This window comes from Choloepus didactylus, chromosome 7, assembly GCF_015220235.1.
Source record: "Choloepus didactylus isolate mChoDid1 chromosome 7, mChoDid1.pri, whole genome shotgun sequence".
Lineage (NCBI taxonomy): Eukaryota > Metazoa > Chordata > Mammalia > Pilosa > Megalonychidae > Choloepus > Choloepus didactylus.
Window position 1 is genome coordinate 62,264,536 of NC_051313.1, and position 23,924 is coordinate 62,288,459.

At 37.3% G+C, this 23,924-nt stretch overlaps 2 protein-coding genes across 7 annotated transcripts in view; both read left to right on the forward strand.

Moving 5' to 3' along the window:
* Window positions 1-23,924, forward strand: part of BACH2 (BTB domain and CNC homolog 2) — a 365,581-nt gene that overhangs the window by 219,521 nt on the left and 122,136 nt on the right. The gene's annotated exons all lie outside the window — the stretch shown is intronic.
* On the forward strand, window positions 7,399-8,804 carry LOC119539358 (low molecular weight phosphotyrosine protein phosphatase-like). Its single transcript, XM_037842864.1, has one exon. The coding sequence runs from the start codon at window positions 7,421-7,423 to the stop codon at window positions 7,889-7,891; it is 471 nt and encodes a 156-aa protein (XP_037698792.1). The 5' UTR covers window positions 7,399-7,420; the 3' UTR covers window positions 7,892-8,804.

Genomic DNA, 23,924 nt, shown 5'->3' on the forward strand with positions numbered 1-23,924 from the left:
CACCAACATTAGCCTTTGGCTATACCAAATTAGTTGAGGTTTCTTATGTACCCTGTGGTTTCACAGCTTCATACCCTTGCTGTCTCCTGGATGCTCTCCTTCCCCACTCCACCTCATCCACCTAGCACATCTGGCAGTCCACCTTTGAGAGGTGTTCCCTCACCTTACTTCCGTCTGAACCACCCTTAAGACCTTCCTCTGTGCCCCCACTGTGACCACACTTCACGCACAGTCTATTATCACCCTCCATTGAAATGATTTGTGCATGTCTGTTGTCTCCCTGAACTCGAGAGAAGGAACCGTGCCTTATGCCTATTTCTATACCCTTTATTTGACCCAGTATCTGGCACATATAAAGGAAGCTCAATGGAAGTTTAAATGAAAGAACAAATGAGTCAACCTGTCAGTCTACAGTCACGCTTTATAGTGATTGTCAGTTTTGCCCTCCCCTTACCCACCCTGCACTGTTTCTGGTGCCCTGGATACCAGGGGTGACCGGTCTTCCCTTGCAACCCCCCTCACTCGTCCACCTTTGCCATCGCCTTAAGTGGCATCCCTGCAATTGCACATAGTACTTCAAGCCTGACCTCCTGCCATGAGTCTCTCCTGCCTCCACAACACTGCATACCACCCTCAGATTGATCTGTCTTAAATGTTATTTTAATCATGTCATTTGCCTGCTCGGGATCCTTCAGCTCTAAACTCCTCAACCTGGCATTCAAGCCGCTCCGCTCTGTCTCTAACCTGCCTTCCAGCATTGCCTCACACCTCTCAACAGCCAAACTAAATTCCACTGCATTCCCAGATGGGCTTCACCTTTCATCTCTGTCCCCTTTCACATGTTGTTCTCCTTTCCTGGAAGGACCTTCCCTTTCCCCCACTTGCCAAAATCTTACTCACCTCTTACGACCAGACAAAATGCTGTTCTCACTCTTGAATCCAGAGTGACTGTCCTAGTCAGAAGTGATTTTCCTTTCTCTGTGCTGTTAACAATGCTTGGTTTATACCACTCGTGTGTTCCTTATTACAGGTTGCTTCTACTGTAATTATGAATCATGAGTGCCTACTCTATTCAGAACATGGTGCTATGTGTGTCACCAACCCTTTCTATAATTCTCACCCCAGTCTACATGGAAAAACCATTATCAGTGACATTTATAATTTGTCTGAGGTCACACAACTTTTAACTAGTGGAGCCAGGCTGTGAGCCTGGGTCTATATGACTCAAAGCCTGTGCACTACCCATTCCAGCAGCTGCCTGACTCACAATTCCTGGTTGTCCCATGGCTCCTGCCATGCTGCTTCGCCTTGAGTAGGGAGAAGTCCTGGATCTTACATATCTTGGTTTCATTGCACTGTACATCTATTGAGTACCCCCATGTGCTCATGGTACATAACTTAATACCTTATACACAGTAAATGTGACATGAAAGAATGATTGAAATGTCCCCCTTTTTCTGTTCCTGTTTATGCTGAAGCACAAGCTCTATCACTTTGTTCCAGTAACATTTGGTTTAAGCTGCAGTTTAGCTGACTTTCAGAGTCCTTCTCTTTGCCTTCGCAGCCTCCCCACAACCTGCTCCCCCATCCAGCACCATGTGTCTGCTTGTATCTTCTGCTTCCCCCCAGACTAAATCCCCTATCTGAGCCACTGGTTTCTCTTGAACACACAACATAGGTTCCTACCTCTGCCTTTACTTGTGAGGTTTGCTTTTTCCATGTAAATGCCCTTCCTCCTTTCCATCCCTGGCTTCATTGGTCATTCAGTAGGCTTCAACTGAGCCTGGCTATGAACCAATCATTCTAGGCTCTGGGAATATAGAAAATAGAAAATAAGGCATATGCTGTCCTTAGGAGGCTCCTCGTCTACTAGAGGGGATAGACACAAAAGCACATGTAAAGCAGTGAGGAATTGCAGCAAAAGAAAAACAATTGTTTGGGGCAACTGTCAGGACCTACCTGTTCTTGACTCTGCCCAAGTCTATTTTTCTGTCCAATTTCATTTCCCTCTTTTATAACTTTTTATAATACTAATTATCCTGCATCATGCACTTTTAAACTTTTTATTTTGAAATACTTTCAAAGTTATAGAACAATTACAAAAATAATACAAACCCCATGTGTAACCCTACCTATCCCCAGATACCCAGATCCACCAAATTTAACACTTTGCCACATTTGCTTTATTATTCCCTCCATCTGTCTGTCTGTCTGTCTACCAATGCATTTTCTGAACAGAATATAGGTTATATACATCATGCTCCTTGAACGCAATACTTCCATGTATTACAAACAAGGATATTCGCTTATGTTACCACTTTAAGTACAGTTATCAGGGTCAGGAAATTTAACATTGATAGAAAGCTTACAGTCTATATTCCAGTTTTTTCAAATGTCCCAATAATGTCCTTTTGAGCCCGTCCAGCATCATGTATTGTATTTAATGGTCATTGTCTTTTTAGTTGCTCTTTCTTTTTTTTGTTGTGGGAACATATATACAACATAAATTTTCCCATCTCAGCCACTCCGAAGCATACCATTCAGTGGGAATAACTCATATTTACATCATTGCAGTACCCTTACCACCTTTCATTACTAAAAGTTTCCCATCTTCCCAAACAGAAACCCTACACCCGTAATGCATTAACTCCCCATTCCCCCTACCTCCCTCCTCCCACTCCCTTCCACCTGTACTCTAATTTCTGACTCTGTGAGCTTGCATATTCTGTTATTTTCTTTGTAGTTATCATGAGGCTTAAATTTAACATCCTAAATCTATGACAATCTCATTTCCTTTGATACCAAATTTACTTGAATAGTACACACAAACTGTGTTCCTATACCCAACCATCCCCATACCTTTAAGTAGTTCTTGTCACAAATTACATGTTTGTTATGAGTTAAAAGCCACTGATTTATCATTACGTTTTATGCATTTGTCTTTCAGGTCCTGTAGGAAGTAAAAGGTGGAATTATAAACCAAAAATATAGTAGTACTGGCATTTATATTCCCTCATGTCACTACCCTCACTTGAGATTTTATTTGTTCCTGCAGCTTCAGTCTGTTGTCTATTGTCCTTTCCTTTCAACCTGCAGAACTCTTTAGAGTCTCTTGGAGGGCTGGACTCAAAAGCTCAAAAGCTCCCTCAGCTTTTGTTTATCTGGGCGTCTTCATCTCTTCATTTAAAAAAAAAAAACGGTTTTGTCAGATATGAAATTCTTGGTTGACAATGTTTTTTTAGCACTTTAAATATGTCTTCCCACTACCTTCTTGCCTCCATAGTTTCTCATGAGAGGTGATCAGAACTTAATCCTTTTTGAGGCTTTCTTGTTTGTGACAAATTGTTTCTCTCCTGTGGCTTTCAGAATTCTTTCTTTTATCTTTGGCATTCAGAAATTTTGAATATAAAATGTTGCAGTGTCGGTCTATTTGGGTTTATCCTGTGTGGAGTTTAAGTGTCTTGGATGTGTCTATTCATGTCTCTCATTAAATTTAGGAAGTTTTCAGCCATTATTTCTTTGACTCTTCTCCTTGCCCCTTTCTCTCTTCTCCCTCTGGGACTCCCACAATGCATATATTGGTATATTTGATGGTGTCTCACAGGTTCCTCAGGCTCTGTTTACTTTTCTTCTTTCTTTCTTCCTTGTGCTCCTTAGACTGGATGATTTCAGTTGTTTTATCTTCAAGTTCACTGATTCTTTCTTCTGCCAGCTCCAATCTGGTGTTGAATCCCCCTAGGGAATTTTTAATTTATGTTACTGAGGTCTTCAGCTCTGTTTGATTCCTTTTCATAATTTCCACCTCTCTTTGATATTCCTCTCTCTGATATTCTCTTTGTATTCATCTACCATTTCTGTGATTTCCTTTAACTACTTAACCATATTTTTTAAAAAAAGACAATTTCTTTTTTTAAAAGTCTTTGTTGTGTACTAGGTTTGGTCCTCCTGGTTGATGGTTTCTAATGCTTTAATTTTCTCCTTTGCTTGGGCCATCACTTCCTGTTTCTTTGTGTGTTTTGTAATCTCTTTTTGAAACCTGGACATTTTTTATTTTAGCGTCTTATCACGGGAATTTAGACTCTGAGGTGTCTGTTCTTTAAGCTTGTATCCAGCTGGTATTATGACAGACATTTCCTTGACTTGCAGAATATAAAATAAAGTAGGACAAAAAAAGAAAACATGTTTCCTTGTCTTTGTAGATTGAGCTGTGCTGTGAGCTTTTTCAGAATTTATCCATACAATGAGTTTAGAGAATAGCTCCAGGCCAAAGCGTAGGTGCCATCCTGATCCCTTCTGCACATCATCCTTTCTTGGGCGTGCACATGTGGCCCTAGGAATTCCCCCCATTTACATGGATACAAATGTCCCCTCTTCCTTAGGAAACTGTGTCCTCACAGTTTCGGGCACTGCAGTGTGTCCTACAGCCAGCAATTCCTTGTCCAGGCAGCTGCAACATAACTGCCCTCCCACAGCATTCTGTAGGAGAGCTCTGTGAGCTGCCTTATGCAAGCAGGGCAAGTTCTGGTATGGCAAGCTGCAGGGAGTGTCTTGGTTCAGACCCTGAGGCCACCACCAAAGAGTTGGGCCAGATATACATGCCCCAAATATGTGCATGAGGGTCATTCTCCTCTCTCCAGAACTGGAACAAGGGAACCATATTGGGAACACAGGCCACCTCAGTGCCTAGCTGGTGTGGGAATGGAGGTGGGGTCAGTTGGGGCTCCATGAGATCCTACCACTTTAAAGTAGCCTTTTCTTGATACTGTGTTCACCCTGTTACTATAATCCTTTAACTGTTTTCCGGAACTTTGAGAAAGTTGTTTCTGCCAGTTCTTGCTGTTTCTTCAAAGCTTCTCTGAGGGCATGGAGTCCTGAAGCTTCTCACTCTGCCGTCTTGATGGGGCAGGCTGCCTCATGCATTTTGACATTTAATTATATGCTGCCTTATGTTACTATTTAAACATTTCCTGCACATGTGTCCTACTTCTTCAAGTGGAATTTAAGTGCCTTTTGTACATAGGCCTTGAAACACACCTTACACGCATTTTACCAGGTTTATCAGTTAGCATTTGCTGTATAACAAAATATTCCCAATCTTAGCAATTTGAAACAACATTTATTCTTTCTCATGATTTTGTGAGTTGACTGGGCAGTTACGCTAGTTTGGACTGGCTTGATTGGGGCTGGATAATCTAAGATCATATGGCCTGCAAACCTAAACTATTTATTATTTTGCCCTTTAAGAAGAAATTTGCTGACTCCTGGCAGGCGGGTTGGTCCAGGGAGGCCTCTCCTGGGATGACTCAACTCTGCTCCACATGGTCACTCATTCTTCAGGAGGCTAGCCTGGAATTCCCTACCTAGTGGTCAAAGGTTTCCCAAAAGTAACAAGAAAGGGCAAGCGCCAAAGGACAAGCATATTTTGTTGTCTCTGCATCACATTTGATGTTGTCTCTTTGGAGAAAGTCAGTCCCATGGCAAAGCCCAGAGTCAGTATTGGGATGCTACCCAAGGGCTTGTATTTAAGGGGGAATTATTGCAGTCATTTGGAAAGCAATCTCTCACACCAGCCCATTCTTCTCTGACCGCCATCACCCTTACCTCCATCCCCAGTGTGCAGAATTGAGCATATGTTACATACTCAATACATGCTTGTTGAATTGAATTAAGACAAACCTTTGAAAGGAGGGAGTACAGCAAGTGGTTATTGTGTAACTACAATGTGCCAGCTACTGCCAGAGACCCTGGGGTATAGGATATTCAAAACATGCCATTCCTGTCCTCAGGAATAGTGCAGCCAAATATCAATTCTGTGCTCTTTCTATCTAGCTATGATAGGGAATTTCTCCCTAAGGTTCCCATTAAGGATCCTTAGTATTTTGCTATACTCTACCATCCATTTGTCATCTTTCTATCCCCCACTACCCACCCGTTATTTGAACTTCTCCAGCCTGCACATGGCCTGCTTTAGGATGAACCTGCTTCCAGCTCTTCCCCACCACTTACCCTGAACATTGCTATCCAGCTGATCCTTTTATTGCCCCATTTTATTAGGCTGCTCCTTGCTCAAAAGCTATAATCACCCACCAAATAGAGCCCAGACTCTTTAATATCCTAGAGCTACCCCATCAGAGTCCCTGAACTTCCAATTGTCTGGACTACTTGAAATTGTCTAAATAGATACTGTGCATACTTATGCCCATATATTACTTGCACTTTTTGGGTGGAGTATTTCCCCTTCCCAAATGTGCTTGTTGAAATATTGCCCATATGCCAGGACCTGGGCCAGTACCACTTCATCCATGATGTTTTCCTGGTTGCTCCTATTGAAAGCTGTTTCCTCCTTCTCCTGCACTCATAAGATGCCAAGTTTGGAATGCAACTTTAATAGTACATATCACATACTTCTTAGAATTTGAGTTATCTTGACATACCCATCTATCTCATGGATTTCATTCTCCTTGAGATTAGGAACCAAGTCTATATTCATTTTTGTTTCCTTCTGAATGCTTTGCAAAAGGGAGACTTTCAGCAAAAATTTTTATGAATAAGTTAAAAATTGACATTTAAATAGCACTTTTACCATTTCCAAACCCTTTTTATGACATTTCTAAAATGCCATTTATTTAAATGTACATCATTTTATGTTCCACAGAGAAAGAAAAAATATTAAACTAAAATACACTATTAATTGTATGATATATCCTAATTTCTGAAAAATTAATTGGAAAAATGTATGTCCTAGAAATACAGAATAGTAAATCCAATTCATATATATATGAACATATCTATATATCTATATATATATCTCCAATTAGATATTTGTAAAGCAACTAAATGTTCCAGGCTTAGATCCTGACATTAACCATAGGAGAGAGGTAGAGAGGTTAATATTATTCTCATTTTATAGAGAAAGAAATTAAAGCTCAAAGAGGCTACAACAGTTGTTCACAATGAAACAAACAAGTAAGGGAGCCAAATCTTATGACCCAAATCTTATTGTTGAGCTGCAGCTGCCTTCCTAAAATCACCTGTGGATAGTGAAACCCTTAAGTCAGCCCTAGGTCTAATTATCAACACATACTTTTCTTTCTTTTCATAGCACTACCCAAAATTACATGCACATCAGTTGGCCTTTCAATTTGTTTCTCCCAGCTGTATTGTTTTGTCATGATACCCCAGGAACATCCTGTTACTTGACATAACATAATGTAATGTGATGTGATATTTCAAGCTGCTGAGCAAAAATTGGAATGATTGTTGGATGCTTAGATTTTCTTGGGTAATAATTAGTAGGCAGAATCTCTCACATACCCACAGAATATCTCCACCATCCATTCACTAAAAAATAGTAGAAGAGATATCAGATTCCAGCCAGGTTATTCTGTCGCACTCTCTGCAGCTCTTTGCTTCTGAGAAGATGGCAGCACAGCTGCCCAAGTCAGTGCTGTTTGTATGTTTGGGTAACATTTGTCGATCACCCATTGCAGAAGCAGTTTTCAGAAAACTTGTAACTGATCAAAATATTTCAGATAATTGGAGGATAGATAGTGCCACAACATCCACTTATGAGATAGAAAACCCTCCTGATTATCGAGGGCAGAATTGCAAGAGGAAGCATGATATTCCTATGAATCACATGGCCCAGCAGGTTACCAAAGACTTTGCCACATTTGGTTATATACTATGTATGGGTGAAAGCAGTCTGAGATATTTGAATAGAAAAGGTAGTGAAAAAAACTGCAAAGCGAAAATTGAAGTACTTGGGAGCTCTGAGGCACAAAAACAACTTATTATTGAGGATCCCTGTTATGGGAATGACTCTGACTTTGAGACTGTTTACCAGCAGTGTGTTAGGTGCTGCAAAGAATTTTTGGAGAAGTCACAGTAAAGCTGCATCCATTCATTGCTGAAGGCCAACAGTGATTAACATCTTCACAGTGATGTTCTAGGTTTTTCAATCCATCAGTGTGTTAAAAGTGTCATGCTTCATAGCTCATAGCCACAACTTTTTTTTTCAATTGACTTATTTTTATCTTAAAAAATAATTATAGATGGAAATCAATGTTGTGCTTGGCAGAAGAATTAATAAAAATCTTTGGTTCAGGCAGTTTATGAGATAAATTAAATGTTCTTAAACAAATTGGACCACTTATCTTGCCCCAATTACAAAAATAGTGGAAAAAACAAAATAGAACCACGAAATATGTTCTGTGTGTGTTTTGTAATGATCATTTCTTTCCAGTGTTTAACCTTAAGATACTAGTCCAGTGACAGCTAGCATTCTAATATGCTTAAAAAGTAATTAAAGCATCACTTTCAGGCCCAAGTCAATATCTGAGCCCATTGAGACTTTTAAATAATCTATCTCTTTATTAAGTAGATATGTATAACTTGATGGACAAATGTCTCTATTCACCTATACTACCTCTCTTTTTACCCCAGGGCATCTTTCTGAATTAGAAATCCCTAGACACAGGGGTTCATAATCTTGATTGGAAGTATTTTGATTCACACATACCCAGAGTACACACTTGTATGTTAGAAGGATAGGAAAGAAAATGATTTATCCTATGGAATCTTAAGCGCTATTCTTAATTTTTGTTTATCTAGTTTATCTCATGAGGAAGTCAGTTTTTTGCTCCCATTTGGACCATCTTGCCTCTGAAAATTTATATCCAGAAAGGACACTGTATGCTGTTTTCATCTTCTGCTCACTTTGACAAATATGTCTGTTTTATATGCACATATAACCCAAATGTCAAATATTACATATTGGGTTAGATAGGAAAAATAGTTTAAAAAGCTGGAAAAAGAGAATTCTGTTATGTTGAAGTCCTTAAATAATATGTTAAGTGTTCTTTTATCACTGTTTCATTAGGATAATATAGGTAATTTCTATGTACTTTGAGATAACTGTAATTTCAAATTCATTTAGATATGTATCAGAAAAGGTTGTTTTCAAAATAAACTGGGGAGTATAAAAATATAAGTATTAAAAAAATAGTAGAAGGGTTTTCCAATCTAATACTTCACTTAATTAATTACTTCATCTGAATACTTGCTTTCATAGTTTCAGAAGCACTCTCTGGAATATGCAGTTAAAAGGCAATTTTTTTTTAGTTAGGAAGTTCAGACATTTATTACACTTTAGAAGGAATTGGACATACAGATTTTTACTTATGTAGATATCAAGCTGATCTTCAGTATGTGTCTGGTTTATTTTCATTTTATTTAAATTGCTAGGTAAAAGAAGAAAATGCAAATGAAAGAGTCTCCCTAGATCAGCAGGAACTGGAATGTGTTCAGGTCTTGGCAGAGCTGGTTCAGCCTTTCATCCGTCCAAAGGAGATGTGTTGAAATTCGCCCACTGTTCTCAGGATTACTCAAACTTTTTTTGAGTGGCTTGTTGATTTCTGGTCACTGCACTTTAAAAAAAGCAGTTGGAGAGAGGGAAAGGTGTCAGGAAGACTAGCCAAATGATACAAAATAAGGCCTGTGAAGGAAAATTAAGAGAAAGAGGTTGTTTGGCTTGAAAAAGAAAAATACCTAAGGGTTTTTGATGAAGAAAATAACAGTTCAGCTCTACCCTGTGACCACTAAATACAAAACAAGAGGAAATTGACTTCTATTTGTGTTGGATACATTACATGGTGACGACATTCTAGAAATGGTTCCCAAGGGATAGTGAAGTATCTATTCTAAGAACTTTACGATTTACTTGCCCAAAATGGATAGGAAATCTCCTAAGACCCCCTTAGCACCATGATTGAGTTAATTACCTATTTTCATAATTGCCCCAACTTTCAGATCTTGATCACCAGTTACACCCTATGTCACCTACCACTGGCCACTGTGACATGGATAAATTTGAAGCTAGAATGTAGTTGGACATCATGAGAATGTGACTGTAATTAAGATTAATTTTCTTGGGGTATGGTAGGAGCATATTAGAAGCAAAGTAGTTATTTTAGGATATTTGTTTTTCGTATTTCTTTGTTTTGTTTGAAACTTTTTTTATATAAGATTAAAAAAAAGATTATACAGACCCCAAATCCTTATATAATATAGGTGTCCTAGTCTTTCTGTCCTGTAGGTCATGTGGGTGGCTTATGCCACATAGTTGTTCCACGTTACATCTTAAAGACTCTCAGGCACTTGGCCTTTTGAAGAATGTTGCTCTTGAAAGTGTCCCCTTTCTCTCTTGCATGGTCAGTGTCTCTCTTTTACTGAATTTTCCCCATTGGCATATAAAATCTTTACTAGCACCCAATAGGGAAGAAAACCTCTTCCCTATGCCATACCTTCCTTTAGATTCTACACCACTTTACTGATCCCTTTCATACAGAATGCCTTGCATTTCCTGCCTATTGGCATTATCTCTACTCCCTCACCTCTTACTTTAAAGTGTCTGACCCCACTCTTATGAAAGCCACCATTGACCTCTGTATTGCCGTATCTTCTTCAGCTTCTCAACAGCTTTCAACACAGTCAACCACTCCCTTCTTTCTAAAACCCTCTGTTCTCTTCACCTCCATGGCACCACCCTCTCCTGGATTTTGTTTCTATCTCGTCCTCTCCTCAGTGTTTTAATGATTAAATTGGTGTGCCCTGGGGCTCAGTCCTGAACCTCATCTTTTTTCTCTCTGTACTCTTCCTCTTGCTATGTCATCCAGTCCCAAGACTTCATAGCACTAACTCCCTAATTTATATTTTCAGCCCTGATCTCTCTGCTGAATATCAGGCTCATATATCTAATGATATACTTGGCATATCCACATGGATATCCGATAGTCATTTTCAACTTCACATATCCAAAACAGAACCCTTAATTTCTTCCCAGACCCGCCCCACCATATGTCCCCCAATCTTCCCCATCTCAGTAAAAATGGCACCACCAGCCTGCACTGAGGGATCCTGCACCTCATCTTCCACATCCAAGCCATCAACAACTCCTATTGTTTGTGTATCAAAAGAGATATCAAGTTATTTCATGTCTCTCCAACTCCTCTGCTACCTCTCTAGAGAAAGCTACTTTCATTTCTCACCTAAATTAATAAATTAGCCTCCTGCCTTGGCTCTCTGCTTCCATTCTTGCCTCCCTACAATTCATTCTCTACTCAGAAGCTAGCATAAGCTTTTCAAAAACATGAATCATATGTCACTCCCTTGCTCATTACAACCTTCCATAATGACCTCCTCTTCTGTCAGTATAACAGACTGATACTCTGAGGGGCCCTATTATTATACAAATGGCTGGATCCTACATAAATGCCCTTAAGGCACATGGTAATGTCAATATTATTTGTGATTGTGTGTGTTGGTTGTGTGGGAGTGGAAGTAGGGACTGAACTGAGACTCATACATTAAACCTTAAATTCCAGAAGGGAAAAAAAAGTGATTCCAGGTTGGTAGAACCACTTAACTCTAGATGAAGTAAATGTAATAAGGGCTTCCATTTTTTCACAGTTGAATTTCTTATCAGCTCTCAAACAAAGATTATCAAACAAGAAAACAAATTGCCATGAGTGAAAGTCAGCAAAAAGCAACAAACAAAACATTTATTTCCCTTTCCCCACCAAGGACTTTAGATATTTGAATTATCAGATTAAAAAATAAACTACCTCTGTATACAATTTTTAAGTTAAAGATACAATACAAAAATGGGTAAGCAAGAATGGACTATCAAAAATCACCAGACAATTCTGAAAAAGAACAAAAGAAAACTTTTAGAAATGAAAAAATCTAATTGAATATCAAAAATTTAATAGATAAGCTTATTTGTAATGTATAAATTAATGAACTAGAAAATAGAACTAAAGTAGTTTCATACGATGAAGCACAAATTGAAAAAAAGATAGAAATATAAGGAACATAGGTTAATGGATATGGAGGGTAGAATGAGAAGACCTAGCATAAACCTGTTCAGAGTCACAAAGGGAAAGAATATGCAGGATGGAAATGAGACATTTTTTGAAGAGACAGTATCTGAGAATTTTCCAAATAAGATGAAAATTATGTATCCCTAGATATAGGATACAGTGTATACTAAGCAGACAAATAAAATGGCATCCATGGCTTTATACAATGTGGTAAAACTGCAGATCACTAAAGACAAAGTTCTCTTAAAAGCAGCTATTCAGAAAACACAGTTCACATCCACAAAGCAACAGTAATTAGACTGACAACAGATTTATCAACAGCAAAAATCAAAGCCAGAAGACAGTGAAATAAGATTTCCAAAGTTCTGAGAGAAAATAATTTTCAACTTAAAACTGTTTACTAAGCAAAATTAACTTTCAAAGATGAAAGTCAAATACAATTTTCAGAAAAATAAAACCTAAGAGAGTTTACCACCATCAGACTTACACTGAACAAACTTCAAAGGATATAATTTAGTAAGAAGGAAAAGAATAGCAAAACAAAGGTATGAGACATGGGAAGAACTAGTAAACAAAGCAATTGTTAAATATGTAGGTAAATCTAAATAATATTGGCTCAAGATAATAATAATGTCTAATATAGGATTTTTTTTGAAGACAGACTAAAGTACTAGGTAAAATCCCATATATGTAACGAAGGTTTTCTAAGGTCTTAGCATTCTGAAGTCCTTGTATTGTTCTGAAGGGGGTTAAGATACTAATTTTAGATTTAAAAAGGGTAACTACTAAAAGGATAGAAATAGTATATATCTTCCAAGCCAATTTTTTTAATCAAAAAGGAAAAAAAGACAAAAATAAAGCATATAAAAAGCAGACAAATAGAAAGCAAAAGTAAGATTATAGAAACAAATGCAAATGTATTAGCAATCACAATAAGTGTAAATGTCCTAAATTTTGTGGCTAAAAGACAGCTATAGTAAGATTAAGATTTTTTAAATTAATAATAATACAATTCTATGATGTTTAGAGGAGACACCCCTAACATAAAAGGATACAGAAAAATAAAAAATAAAGAGATGGAAAATTATATTCCATCAAATACTAATCAAAAGGAAGCTAGAGTAACTGTTGATATCAGTCAAAATAGACTCAAAATAAACTTTAAGGCAAAAAGCATTATTAGGAATAGAACTGTCACTACATGGTGATAAAATGTTTAATTCGTTGCAAAGGTATAACAATTCTAAATAAGATCAAACTATGTAAAATAAAAATTGATAAAACTATATAGAAATACCATGTTTCTCTGAATTATTGCTTGGTCAAGCAGACAACAGATAATTAGTGAATGTATCTAAAATTTAAACAACACAATTAAAAAACTTGATTCATGGATATAAGGAAACTTTCACCCAACAATTAGCATATATATATTCTTCACAGGGAACAGTTAACAAAAATTGGCCACATATCTAAGCCACAAAACAAGTCACAACAAATTTTGGAGAATCACTATAATAATGAATACATTATCTGATCATAATACAATTAAATTAGAAGTCAATAGCTAAAAGACCCAAAAACCCCCTTATATTTGGAAATTTTTTAACATTTCTAAATAACTCGTGAATCAAAAAAGAAATCATAATGGAAACTTAAAAATAATTAAAACTGAGTGATTATGAAAATATTACATATCAAAACTTGTGGGATGCTGTGAAAGTAGTACTTACACAAAAATGTATAGCTTCAAATGCTTTTATCAGAAAAGAAAAAAATAAGTTAACTTTGAGAAGGTAGAAAAAGATGAGAAACAGAGAGAGCATGGATAATGATGAGAACAGAAATTCATGAACTTGAGAATAAAAATACCATGAAGGGGATCAATAGAACCCAAAATTTGTTCGTTGAATGAACTAATGCAGGAGTGGGTAAACTTTTTTGGTAAAGAGGCAGATACTAGATATATTTGGCTTCGTAGGCTATGTAGTCTCTGTCACAACTACTCAATTCTGCCATTGTACCATGAAAGCAGCTTTAGACAATCCATAAATGAATGAGTGTGTCTCTGTTCCAATAAAACTTTGATGACCAAAATAGGTACATAGTCAGATTTAGTCTGCAGATCATAATTTTCCAACACCTGGACTAATAAATTAAACAATTTTTTGGTAACATTGATGTAAAAAAACAATCTACTAATGAGAGAGTTTAGCAAAGTGGCTGGATATAAGATCAATATACAAAAATTAATTGCCTTTTCCAACACCAACAAAATAGAAAAGTAACTTTTTAAAAGTTATTTATAACAACAACAAAAAATTTTAAAAACCTAGAAATACATCTGGCAAAATTTGTGTGAGACCTAAAGGAAAAAATTGTAAATCATTATTGTTATTGTGCCTTGTTCCCAGACCAGTGGTTCTCTAAAGTTTGGTCTTTACACTCTTAAAAATTACTGAAAACCTCAAAGAGCTTTTGTTTATTTATATCATATCTATCTATATTTGCCTTTTTAGAAATTAAAACTGAACATTTCAAAGTATTTACTAATTAATTTAAAAATAACTATGATAGATCCTTTATGTATTAGCATAAATTACGTATCTTTATGAAAAAAATATATTTTTCAGAACAAGAATAATTAATGAGAAGAATGACATTGTTCTAGATTTTTCCAAATCTCCTTAATGTCTAGCTTAATAGAAGACTGCTGGATTCTAGTATCAGTTTCAGTATTCAATCTGTATTCAATCTGTTATGATAATTTTGTTTTGAGTTAATTATATGGAGACAATTCAGCCTAATGCAGATATGTAGTTGAGAAAGGATGGAGTATTTTAGTAACCTTCTCAAATAATTGTGTATTCTTCTTTGATACTACACCAAAACTTGACAAATGGTAATTTCTTAAAGGTTAATTGCAATGTAGAATCTAAAACTGTATCAATGAACTTTTCATACTCTGTTACATTAAAATTCATTGGTCTTTCTTGCACTTTGAATAGATCTTGTATCCATGCATGATTTTGTGAGATCATGATTGGTTATTTAGAAAATACTTGCTTAATGAGTTATTTAGGTCTTCAAAATGGTAACACATTTCATTTTACAATGTTGAAAAACTCACCTGTTAATGTGATCTAATGAGATCAATCTCATCAGAAAAGCCTTTAAATTTAGGGAAGCTGTCAAGCTTACAGTGGCAGATACATGCTTTCCAAAAACCTGATTTTCATTTGGAAGCTCAAATTTTATTATTGGCAAATACTGTCAGTTGTTTTCCTTACAGTGACAGCTCACCTTGTTCATTTTCAAGAATTTATCTGCAAATACCCAAGTGTGAATAACTGTAGTTTGTCACTCATTCTCTCAAGTAAAAATGGTGTTGTATGAAAAAAGTGGCTTGTTTACCTTGGAATTAAAACAATCCCACAAATGCTTTTCCTTGAGACAACCATCATACTTCAGTATGCAGCAAAAGTACTTTATGTGTATGTCTCATTTTGTCACACAGAATGTCAGAAAAGCATGTACTCAAATGTCAAGATTTAATACAAATAATCATTTTTACTGCTTCAACCAGGACATTCTTAAATGAAACTGGAGTTTTGTTTTACCGTGAGAATGTGGTGGTGAAGACCCAGTACAGTTTGGTGACATTGCCTTGTTTCTTGCTGAGAGGCACCAGCAGTTTTACCACCAGTACAAATGTCAACCCAATGAAAAAGGCAAATAGCATTTTAGTATTATTCTGAAAATAGTTTTTACTTCATTGACTCTGAAAAGGTCTTGGGAACCCCAGGGGTTCCACAGACCACACTGAGATGTGTTACCATAAACCTCTATATGGCTCTCTCCTTTCTTCTATTCAGATATCAGTTTAACTGTCATGACCTGAGACAGGGCTATCCTACTAATCCCTCAGTGGTCCCTTGTCAAATCAACCTGTTTTGTTTTAGCACTTTCATTGTCTGAAAGTTTATTGTTTAGTTATTTATCTGTTTATTGTTTGTCTCTCCCAACCAGTAAGACCTGAGAATGTAGGGACTTTGTTATGTTCAGTACAATAGCTATGTCTCTGATACCTGAAATTGTTCTTGGCACCTAGGTACTCGATAAATGTTTGAGGAATGATTCAAAGAGGTTGAGACGGTGCACAGGGAGTTGGGATCCCATCATTTCTCATTCAACTGCCCTCGTAGCTGTAAATAGCTTTTTTTATGCTAACTCTGCATTCATTCTCTGGATAATAACAGAAGGAACTTTTGAGTTGTGCATTTCACATGCATTAACTCAGACTTCACAGGAACCCTGAAAGTTGGATGTTAATTGCCCCCTTTTTACTGAAAAAATCATCTAAAGGTCAACAAGTAACTGTCCCAACCCTAAAGAACTGGTGAGTGTGAGAGCCAAAAACTGAACTCATACTCTTCAGCTTCCACAGGGTAAAACAGTAACTCAATGGATGCACATTAAGACGTACTCATAACTATTGCTCAGAGTGCCAAGGTTTCAAAAATTGGCTGCCAAATGATGAGGCAGTAGTCATTCAGAAAGTCTGTTTGTTAGAGGGAATTTTTTAAATAATTAAAATTGAAACTCTGAAGTTATAACAAACGAGCGGCAGAATTTCAAAATTAACTTTTTTGCACATTTTAGAAATGTTTACCTCAATCTTCAATTCCCAAGAAACCATTGATTTCTTCAGTCTTTGCCCAGAAGTTCTTAGGATCTTTCATAGGAACTGGAACAATGGTAATGAGCGTGAAGTTCTCATGTTAAAGTCACACGCAAGGTCTTTTCTTTGCCCTGGCTCCTGGTTGGAACAAGTGTGCAATAACGTGATAACATGCCATGAAAGCATGAAGATTTATGTCTGAACCTAATCTTAGCTGCCATATCTCTACTTCAAAGATCATGCCACAGAGAAGCCGTGACTGACCTACTAAGGTCACACAGAAGCCAGCAAAGAGAGTGGAATGGAGTCACATCTTATCATCTAGACAGATACTGTTTGCTTCTGGTTTTATTTGAAATATTTAATACTGAGGAAAGATTGACCAAGAGACTTTCAAGAGAGCTCCAAAAGATACAAAACCTTTGAGAATCAATTCTCTAGAATTGTGTTTGCTAACCCTTAGATTTATAAGTTTACAAAATAAAGAATGCTGTAGAGTAGGCTGAGAAGGCCCTTCTTTCCACCCCATCTGAAAGTTCACAACTGCCTATTAACTTAATTCCCCCTCAGTTGGAATGTCAGTACTAATAGGACACTCAGGAGAGATTATAAGTCAGTCACAACTTTCTGAAAACTAATGTAAACTGCAAACCCTGAAGGTGCTCAGCTTCGCTAAGGAAACTGCATGGTGGGAAGAGTAGACGGGAAAGAAATGAATATGGAAAATGTAGTGCAAAGCGGGGGATTCTGTTAACAGAAGAGCACTGACATCAAGAGTTGCCTGCATCCATCTTTGTCAGGGTGGACCCTGGATGGCCAGTGTAACTCTAGCTGGAATTGGATTCTCACCAATGGGAAAGGAACCTGCCTGTTTAGGTCAAAATAGCTGTGCTGCAAGCCCCTCCCATTGACCTGTCCCCAGTAACTTCCTCAAGGCACTTAGAGAAGAATGGTTCAGAAAAGCCACATTGCCAGTTGGTGTAGGCCTGGACTTGGCTTCTGCTGCTGATTTGCTTGGTTTAGCTTCGTCTGTCCCTTCAATCTTGAAATTATGGTGTGAAAAATGTTACATAATCACTCCTTTAGAACAGTCAGTGAAATTTTTGCATAGTGTGTAAAGGAATATTCTAATACATTGTTTTCTTGACTTTTTTTTTTTTTGCATTAACGTGGTACTTTTGTTACAGTTGAAATAGTATTATTATAATTATACTATTAACTGGAGTCCATAGTTTACATTAGGATTCACTCTTTAAGTTTTTTATTCTAGTAACATATATACAACCTAAAGTTTCCCATTTTAACAACTTTAAAATACACAATTCAGTGATGTTAATTACATTCACAAAATTGTGCTACCATCACCACCATCCATTACCAAAATTTTTCCATCACCCCAAACAGTAACCCTGTACTAATTAAGTATTAATTCCCCATTCCTTACCCCAACCCTGACCCCTGGTAACCTGTATTCTAGTTTCCGACTAATGAATTTGCATATTCTAATTATTTCATACAGGTAAGACCTTTTTTTAACCCATGTTCCCTAGAGGGTGTTCTCACTCTTTTTATGCACATCCCTCACAGCAAGGCAATGTCTGTAGTTTGTGATATAAAGTCAACAGAATGTCAGGAAACCTTTGTCGGCTATGCACATGTCCCCACTCCCAACATATACCACCATGGAGGGTCACTACCCTTGTAAGTACCATATCAATTTCTTCTCTTCACAGTGTGTACTTTCTCTTAGGAACTGTGTTTGATCTGTTGTACAGATCTTGCTAATCTATTTTTTTGGTCTTTAATATCTATTGAGATATTAAAGCTGCCGGGGTTGAAGGAGTCTCTAGCTTCCAAAGGGAAATCACCAAGCCATAAAGATGTAGAAGCTACTCCAGGCTGGTGTTATACAGCTGGTGGCACAAACCGTCTCCCCTGTAGCTGTCGACAGAGGGCTATCAGTGGTGGCCATATTTTCACTTAATATTGAAAGGCCTAAGTTACATGATAACCCAAATTCTGTTATTCCAATTAATAGTCATGCCTAAGCTAAATTTTAGGTCTGCTTGGGAAGATTCTAATACCTCTGATCAGTCCATTTTTGAATGCTCATAAAGTTGTTCTTTTTCACAAAGGCGTCTGTGTAAGTCAGTGGAGAAAAGATCTGAAAGCCTGTTGAATCTGCTCTCCAGCAGCCTTTAGCCACCGCTACTTCTATGTTAATATCACCCATAGGGGAACCAAGAAATGTCTGATGCTTCCTCTACATAGCTCCTTAGGAATTTGAAAATAGCTGTTATATCTTCTTATTGGGAGGAGATGTACCATAATCATCTTTGTATACCTAGCATCAGGCTTAGGAGGGGGAATATGATTAAGGAGCCACAGATACTAGTTGAATCCTTGCAAATATTAGTTGAGCTTCCTCTCCCTCCTTCCAGATAACTCCTGCTTTGTCCTTTAGAATTCGGCTCAGACATTGCCATCGCTGGGAAGGGTCCCATCTATGTTTGATGGCATGCTGAAATACCCCTGCAGGAGCCCTTCTTACTCAAGACCTATTTCCCGGTCATCCACTACAGTGTAAGCTTTTGGGAGCTTATTTGTGTTCATGATGCAAAGCCTAGCAAAATAACTGGCATGTGGTTGACACTCACTACATGTGTCCTGGAAGAAGAAATGACTGAATCTCATCATTCCTTTGCTCTTTGAATGTGTTTTAGTTTTTCTATTTCGAGGTACCTAGAAATCAACACAGTGATTTATATTTTGAACAGTTAAGAGTTGAGAAGGACTAGCTCTCATTGGCAACCAAAGATAATTCCAGAACAAGAGCTTTATCTGTTTGGGTCATGGATAGAATACTTGGGAAGACACAAAATGATAAGGCTTCATTTGGGGATCTTTATTTCCTGTTTTGAGGATTACACAGAGATATGGAGGAATATCTGTGATCACAGTGGAGCAATAGAGCAGATTTAAGCAAAGATTTGATGATTTTTAAGGAAGAGTATCCTGGAACACAAAAAGAGTGAATGGAGATTTTGAAAAGTCAAAAGAATCTGGAACCTTTAAAATACGCCAATTTTTAATGCCTCGTGATTAAAAAAGCAAAATAGTAAGAGACAGACAAAACGCCGTGTACTTGGCAAGAAATATCAGTCTTACAAAGTATGCAAAAGAAATTTTTCACATTGAATCTCTCTTACATTATCATTCATTTAGTGTTTTTTTAATGTGATTATATTCTTTGGGCCTGAAAAGCTATTGGTATTGGGTAATAAGATATTTGAAGTAACCGAAAGAATTTGTTGGACCCACTGACCTGCTTTTGACTTCTAAGAAATACAGCTTGACTATTTCAGATTCTACAAAACTTTTACTGGGCTTATGGCAAAGATTTTTTTATCTTGGCTGTGGAAGGTTGATTGCCTGTTTCTTCAATACAGGTGACTTGTTGCACATAAGGAGTGCCTGCAAATGTTGGATATGTGATCTTTTCCCTCCTTGCTTAATTTGAAACACATTGTGTAGGCCTGTTAATCTGTTTTCTTTCCAGAAGGACTCTGTGGTTCCAGCCTGCACTCATGCTGTGACAGGGTGCACATGGAGGTACTTGCTGACCAAGCTGCCTGAAGTAGGTTGACACACCTAGTTGTACCCGTGCTGAGCAATGGAAACTTGCTCCAGACAGTCCTGTGGCCCACTTTGTACCCAAAGTAATTTGGGATACAGGTTCTTCAGAGAGTCGGGGGCAGGGGGCTGAATTGTCCACCTAGACAGGAAAAGAATTCATTCTTTGCACTCTCATCCCTGTATGTATTACCTCTTTGTCCAACTTCTGCAGAGTCAGATATATGAACCTGTTAACATCTTCCTTCCTGCACATAAACTTGCTTATTCATATGTTCAGCCCACATCTGAGCTTACTCCCTGAGTGATCTCATCCAGTCTTTTAAATACCACCTCCACACTAATGGCTCCCCAATTTATGTTTCTAGCCTCAACCCTGCCCTGAATCTCAGGCTGTGTGTTCAGTTACTTGCAAAATATCTCCACAGGCTTCTCGAAGTTAGCATACTCAGAGTTGATACTTGATTCTCCACTCGCCTCCCACCCTTGATCTTCCCCTGGGGTCTCCCATTTCAGTAATAGCACCCCCATTCATCTGGTTGCTTAAGTTGACATTCTTGGAGCCATCCTTAAATCTTTTTATTTCTCTCACACCCCGCATCCAATCCATGAGCAAATCCCATTAGCTCCACCTTCTAAATATACGCCAAATCCGGCCACTTGTCACCACCTCTTTGAGGCCACCATCAGTGCTCACTTAGACTGCTGCGAGAGCCTCCTCATGAGCCTCCCTATTTTCAGTGACCCATTTCCACATGGAAGCCAAAGGAGTGTTTTTAAAGGGCAAATTAGATCCTATCACTTGCCTGCTGTAGCTTCCCATGGCACTTAGAAAAAAAGCCAGATTCCCACCCTCAGCTGCAGTGCCCTTCACTGTCCCGACTACCTCGGCAGCCTTCCCTGGCCACTATCCTCTGGGTGCTCTGACAGTTCAAGTTATCAGAGCATCAAGCCCATTCCTGCTACAGGGCTGTTGAATCCACTGTGACTCTGCCAGGAATGCCCTTCTCCCAGATTATCTGCATGGTTTATTCCCTCACTTCAGTTAGAATCTGCTTAAATGAGACCTTCCATGATCACAGTGTCTAAAACAATACTCCCACACACACCGCATCCTTCACTCCTCTTGCCCTGACTTATTCCTTTCTCTATAGCACATTTTATTATAGATCTGTTTGGTTTTTTTGTATTATTGCTGTCTTCCCCAATAGAATGTAAGCGCCTTGACAGCAGGGCTTTGCTTTGTTCATTGCTATATCCTCAGGCATCTAGAACAGTTGCATGACCTTATATGCTGTACGTGATAGACAATATTGATTGAACAAATGAAAACACATTGAGTAGTCATGTTTGTTTCAGACAATAAGCTAACAGGGGAAAAAATGGTTTATCCCCTTGGAGAACTTGCTGGGGGGTGGGGGGAGGGGACAGGTGCATAAGCAATTTGGGGATTGTGATATGGCTGGGGTGCGGGGGAAGCGCTCAGTGAGATTCCCCAATGTGCCTGCAGGAGTCAGAGAGGTAACCTGAGAAACTGACATTTGTGATTATCCTCAAAGGATGAGCAGGCGTTTGCCAGACAGGGAAGGGTGAGAAGGGCATTTCAGGTCTGGAAACAGCATATACAAAAGCATGGCTCTGTGATAGGACAAAGATCAGTGAAACTTCAATGTGATGAGCTTATTGAAAAATTGGATGAATTGAAGAGCAATTTAAGTTGGATGCAACTATATGGATGCCTATCAAAGATTTTTGGTATATATGTTTTGAGTGGGAGAAAGGAAATTGTTTTTATGTCAGAGCGTATATCTTCATGTTTGTATGCTTTGTTCTTATGGTCTGTGGTATTGTGATATATGATTATGTGTTCACTTGTGGTTTTTTTCCCTTATCAATGGAAAGGCAGAGACCCCTTCATAGTCATCTTGATTCTCACAGTACCCAGCACTGTACCTGGTACCTGGTCTGTAACCTGCGAGTGTCAGTTGAAAGAATTATTCTTCACTTTACAAATGGCCTGCTGGGTTCCTTTAAGGTCTTCCCTATTGCTTTTTTTTTTTTTCCTACTGCTTTTTAAAGTAACCAGTTTCCTGAAGTTTATTTTGTATACAATGGTTAAGTGAACATCTATTACCTAAAACCAACAAGATCTGCCTAGGTGCCATCATATCAGAATCTAGGAGAAGCTGCTAAAGCAGTGATCAGAAGAAAAGTCATGGCCTTAAGTACTTTTTTTGGTAAACAAGAAAAACGGAAATAAATGAATTAGGCATCTAACTCGAAGAGTTAGAATAAGAAAAAGTAAACCTAAGAAAAATAGCAGGAAGGACTGAAGTTCATTCATGACTTCATAACTAAAAAAAAAAAATTAAATAAAATACAGACTTAATAAACCCAACAACAAACTCATTGAAAATATCAATAAAATAAAGAAAACTTTGGCTAACTTAATCAATAAAAATAAGGGGAATAATCAATTTTAAAAAGGTAATATAAGCTAAATTTTTAAAGAATCATAAAAGTATATTTTACTCAACTTTTTATAAATAACTTTGAAAACCTAAATGAAACACATAATTTTTTAAGAAAATATAATTTAATCAATCTGACTCCTGAAGGGAAGGACAAATCCATCAGACCAGTTATCAAAGAAGAATATTAGTGTAAAAATTTTTAATGGATTATTAGCAAAGTATAGCAGCATTTTGAAAGAACAGTATATCATAACCAAATGTGGTTCATTCCAGGGTTGCAAAGATGATAAATGATAAATATTGGAAAACCTGTTAATATAATGCATCATATTAAAAGATGTTTAATGAAAACTCATTTGATCATCTTCATAGATACTACAAAGGCATTGATAAATTCAATATCCATTATTCTTTAAAAAACACTTTATAAAATAGGAAGTGATTGATACCTCCTTTAGGGAAACGCTAGAAGCTGTGTATGTCAGGAAAAATGAAGATGAGGGTGCCTATTTGTAAAACTGTTCTTGGATATACTATCCAATGCAGTTAGACAAGAGAAAGAAATTGAAAGCATAGAAAGTCAAAAGGAAAAGACTAAACTAATGTTACTTGCAGATGATATAATTGTTTATTTGGATTGTGTACAGTACTTGTTCCAGTGCATCAGCAGGAAAATTTTTACAAACAATAATAGAACTCAGTAAGGTGCCTGAGTACCAATTAATTATGTAAAAATGAACATTCTTTGTATATATGATCAACAATTAGAACATAAAATGGAAGAATAGCTCCTATTTACTATAGCAAAAAATAAAACATATATAAATATAATATGTACATTAAATACATTATGTATAGAAATATATGAACTGAACCAAACAAGAGATCTGTAAGATATAAATCTTCATTCACCTAAAAGAATAAAACTTTTTAAAGATTCCTCTGTGGTACAGAAATGGGGGAGGAGGGGAAGTACATCCAAAACAAAACAAAAAATTTTAATGATATTTTTCAAATCCTCTGTAGGATAAACTGCTGCTAATACAACATGAATGAATTTCACAAACATAATGTTGAGCAAAAAAAGCCAGAGAGAAAAGGAACATGTATTATATTATTCCATTTATTTCAAGTTCAAAGGGAGACAAAACCAATCTATGGTGAAGAAGATTAGAATGGTGGTTATCTTGGTGGGGTTGATGACTGGGGCGGGGCATGAAGGAGGTTTCTGGGTGGCTGGTAATATTTTGATCT

Coding starts and splice junctions, on each gene's coding strand:
- LOC119539358 (XM_037842864.1), top strand. CDS start 7,421: ATGGCAGCACAGCTGCCCAAGTCAGTGCTGTTTGTATGTTTGGGTAAC.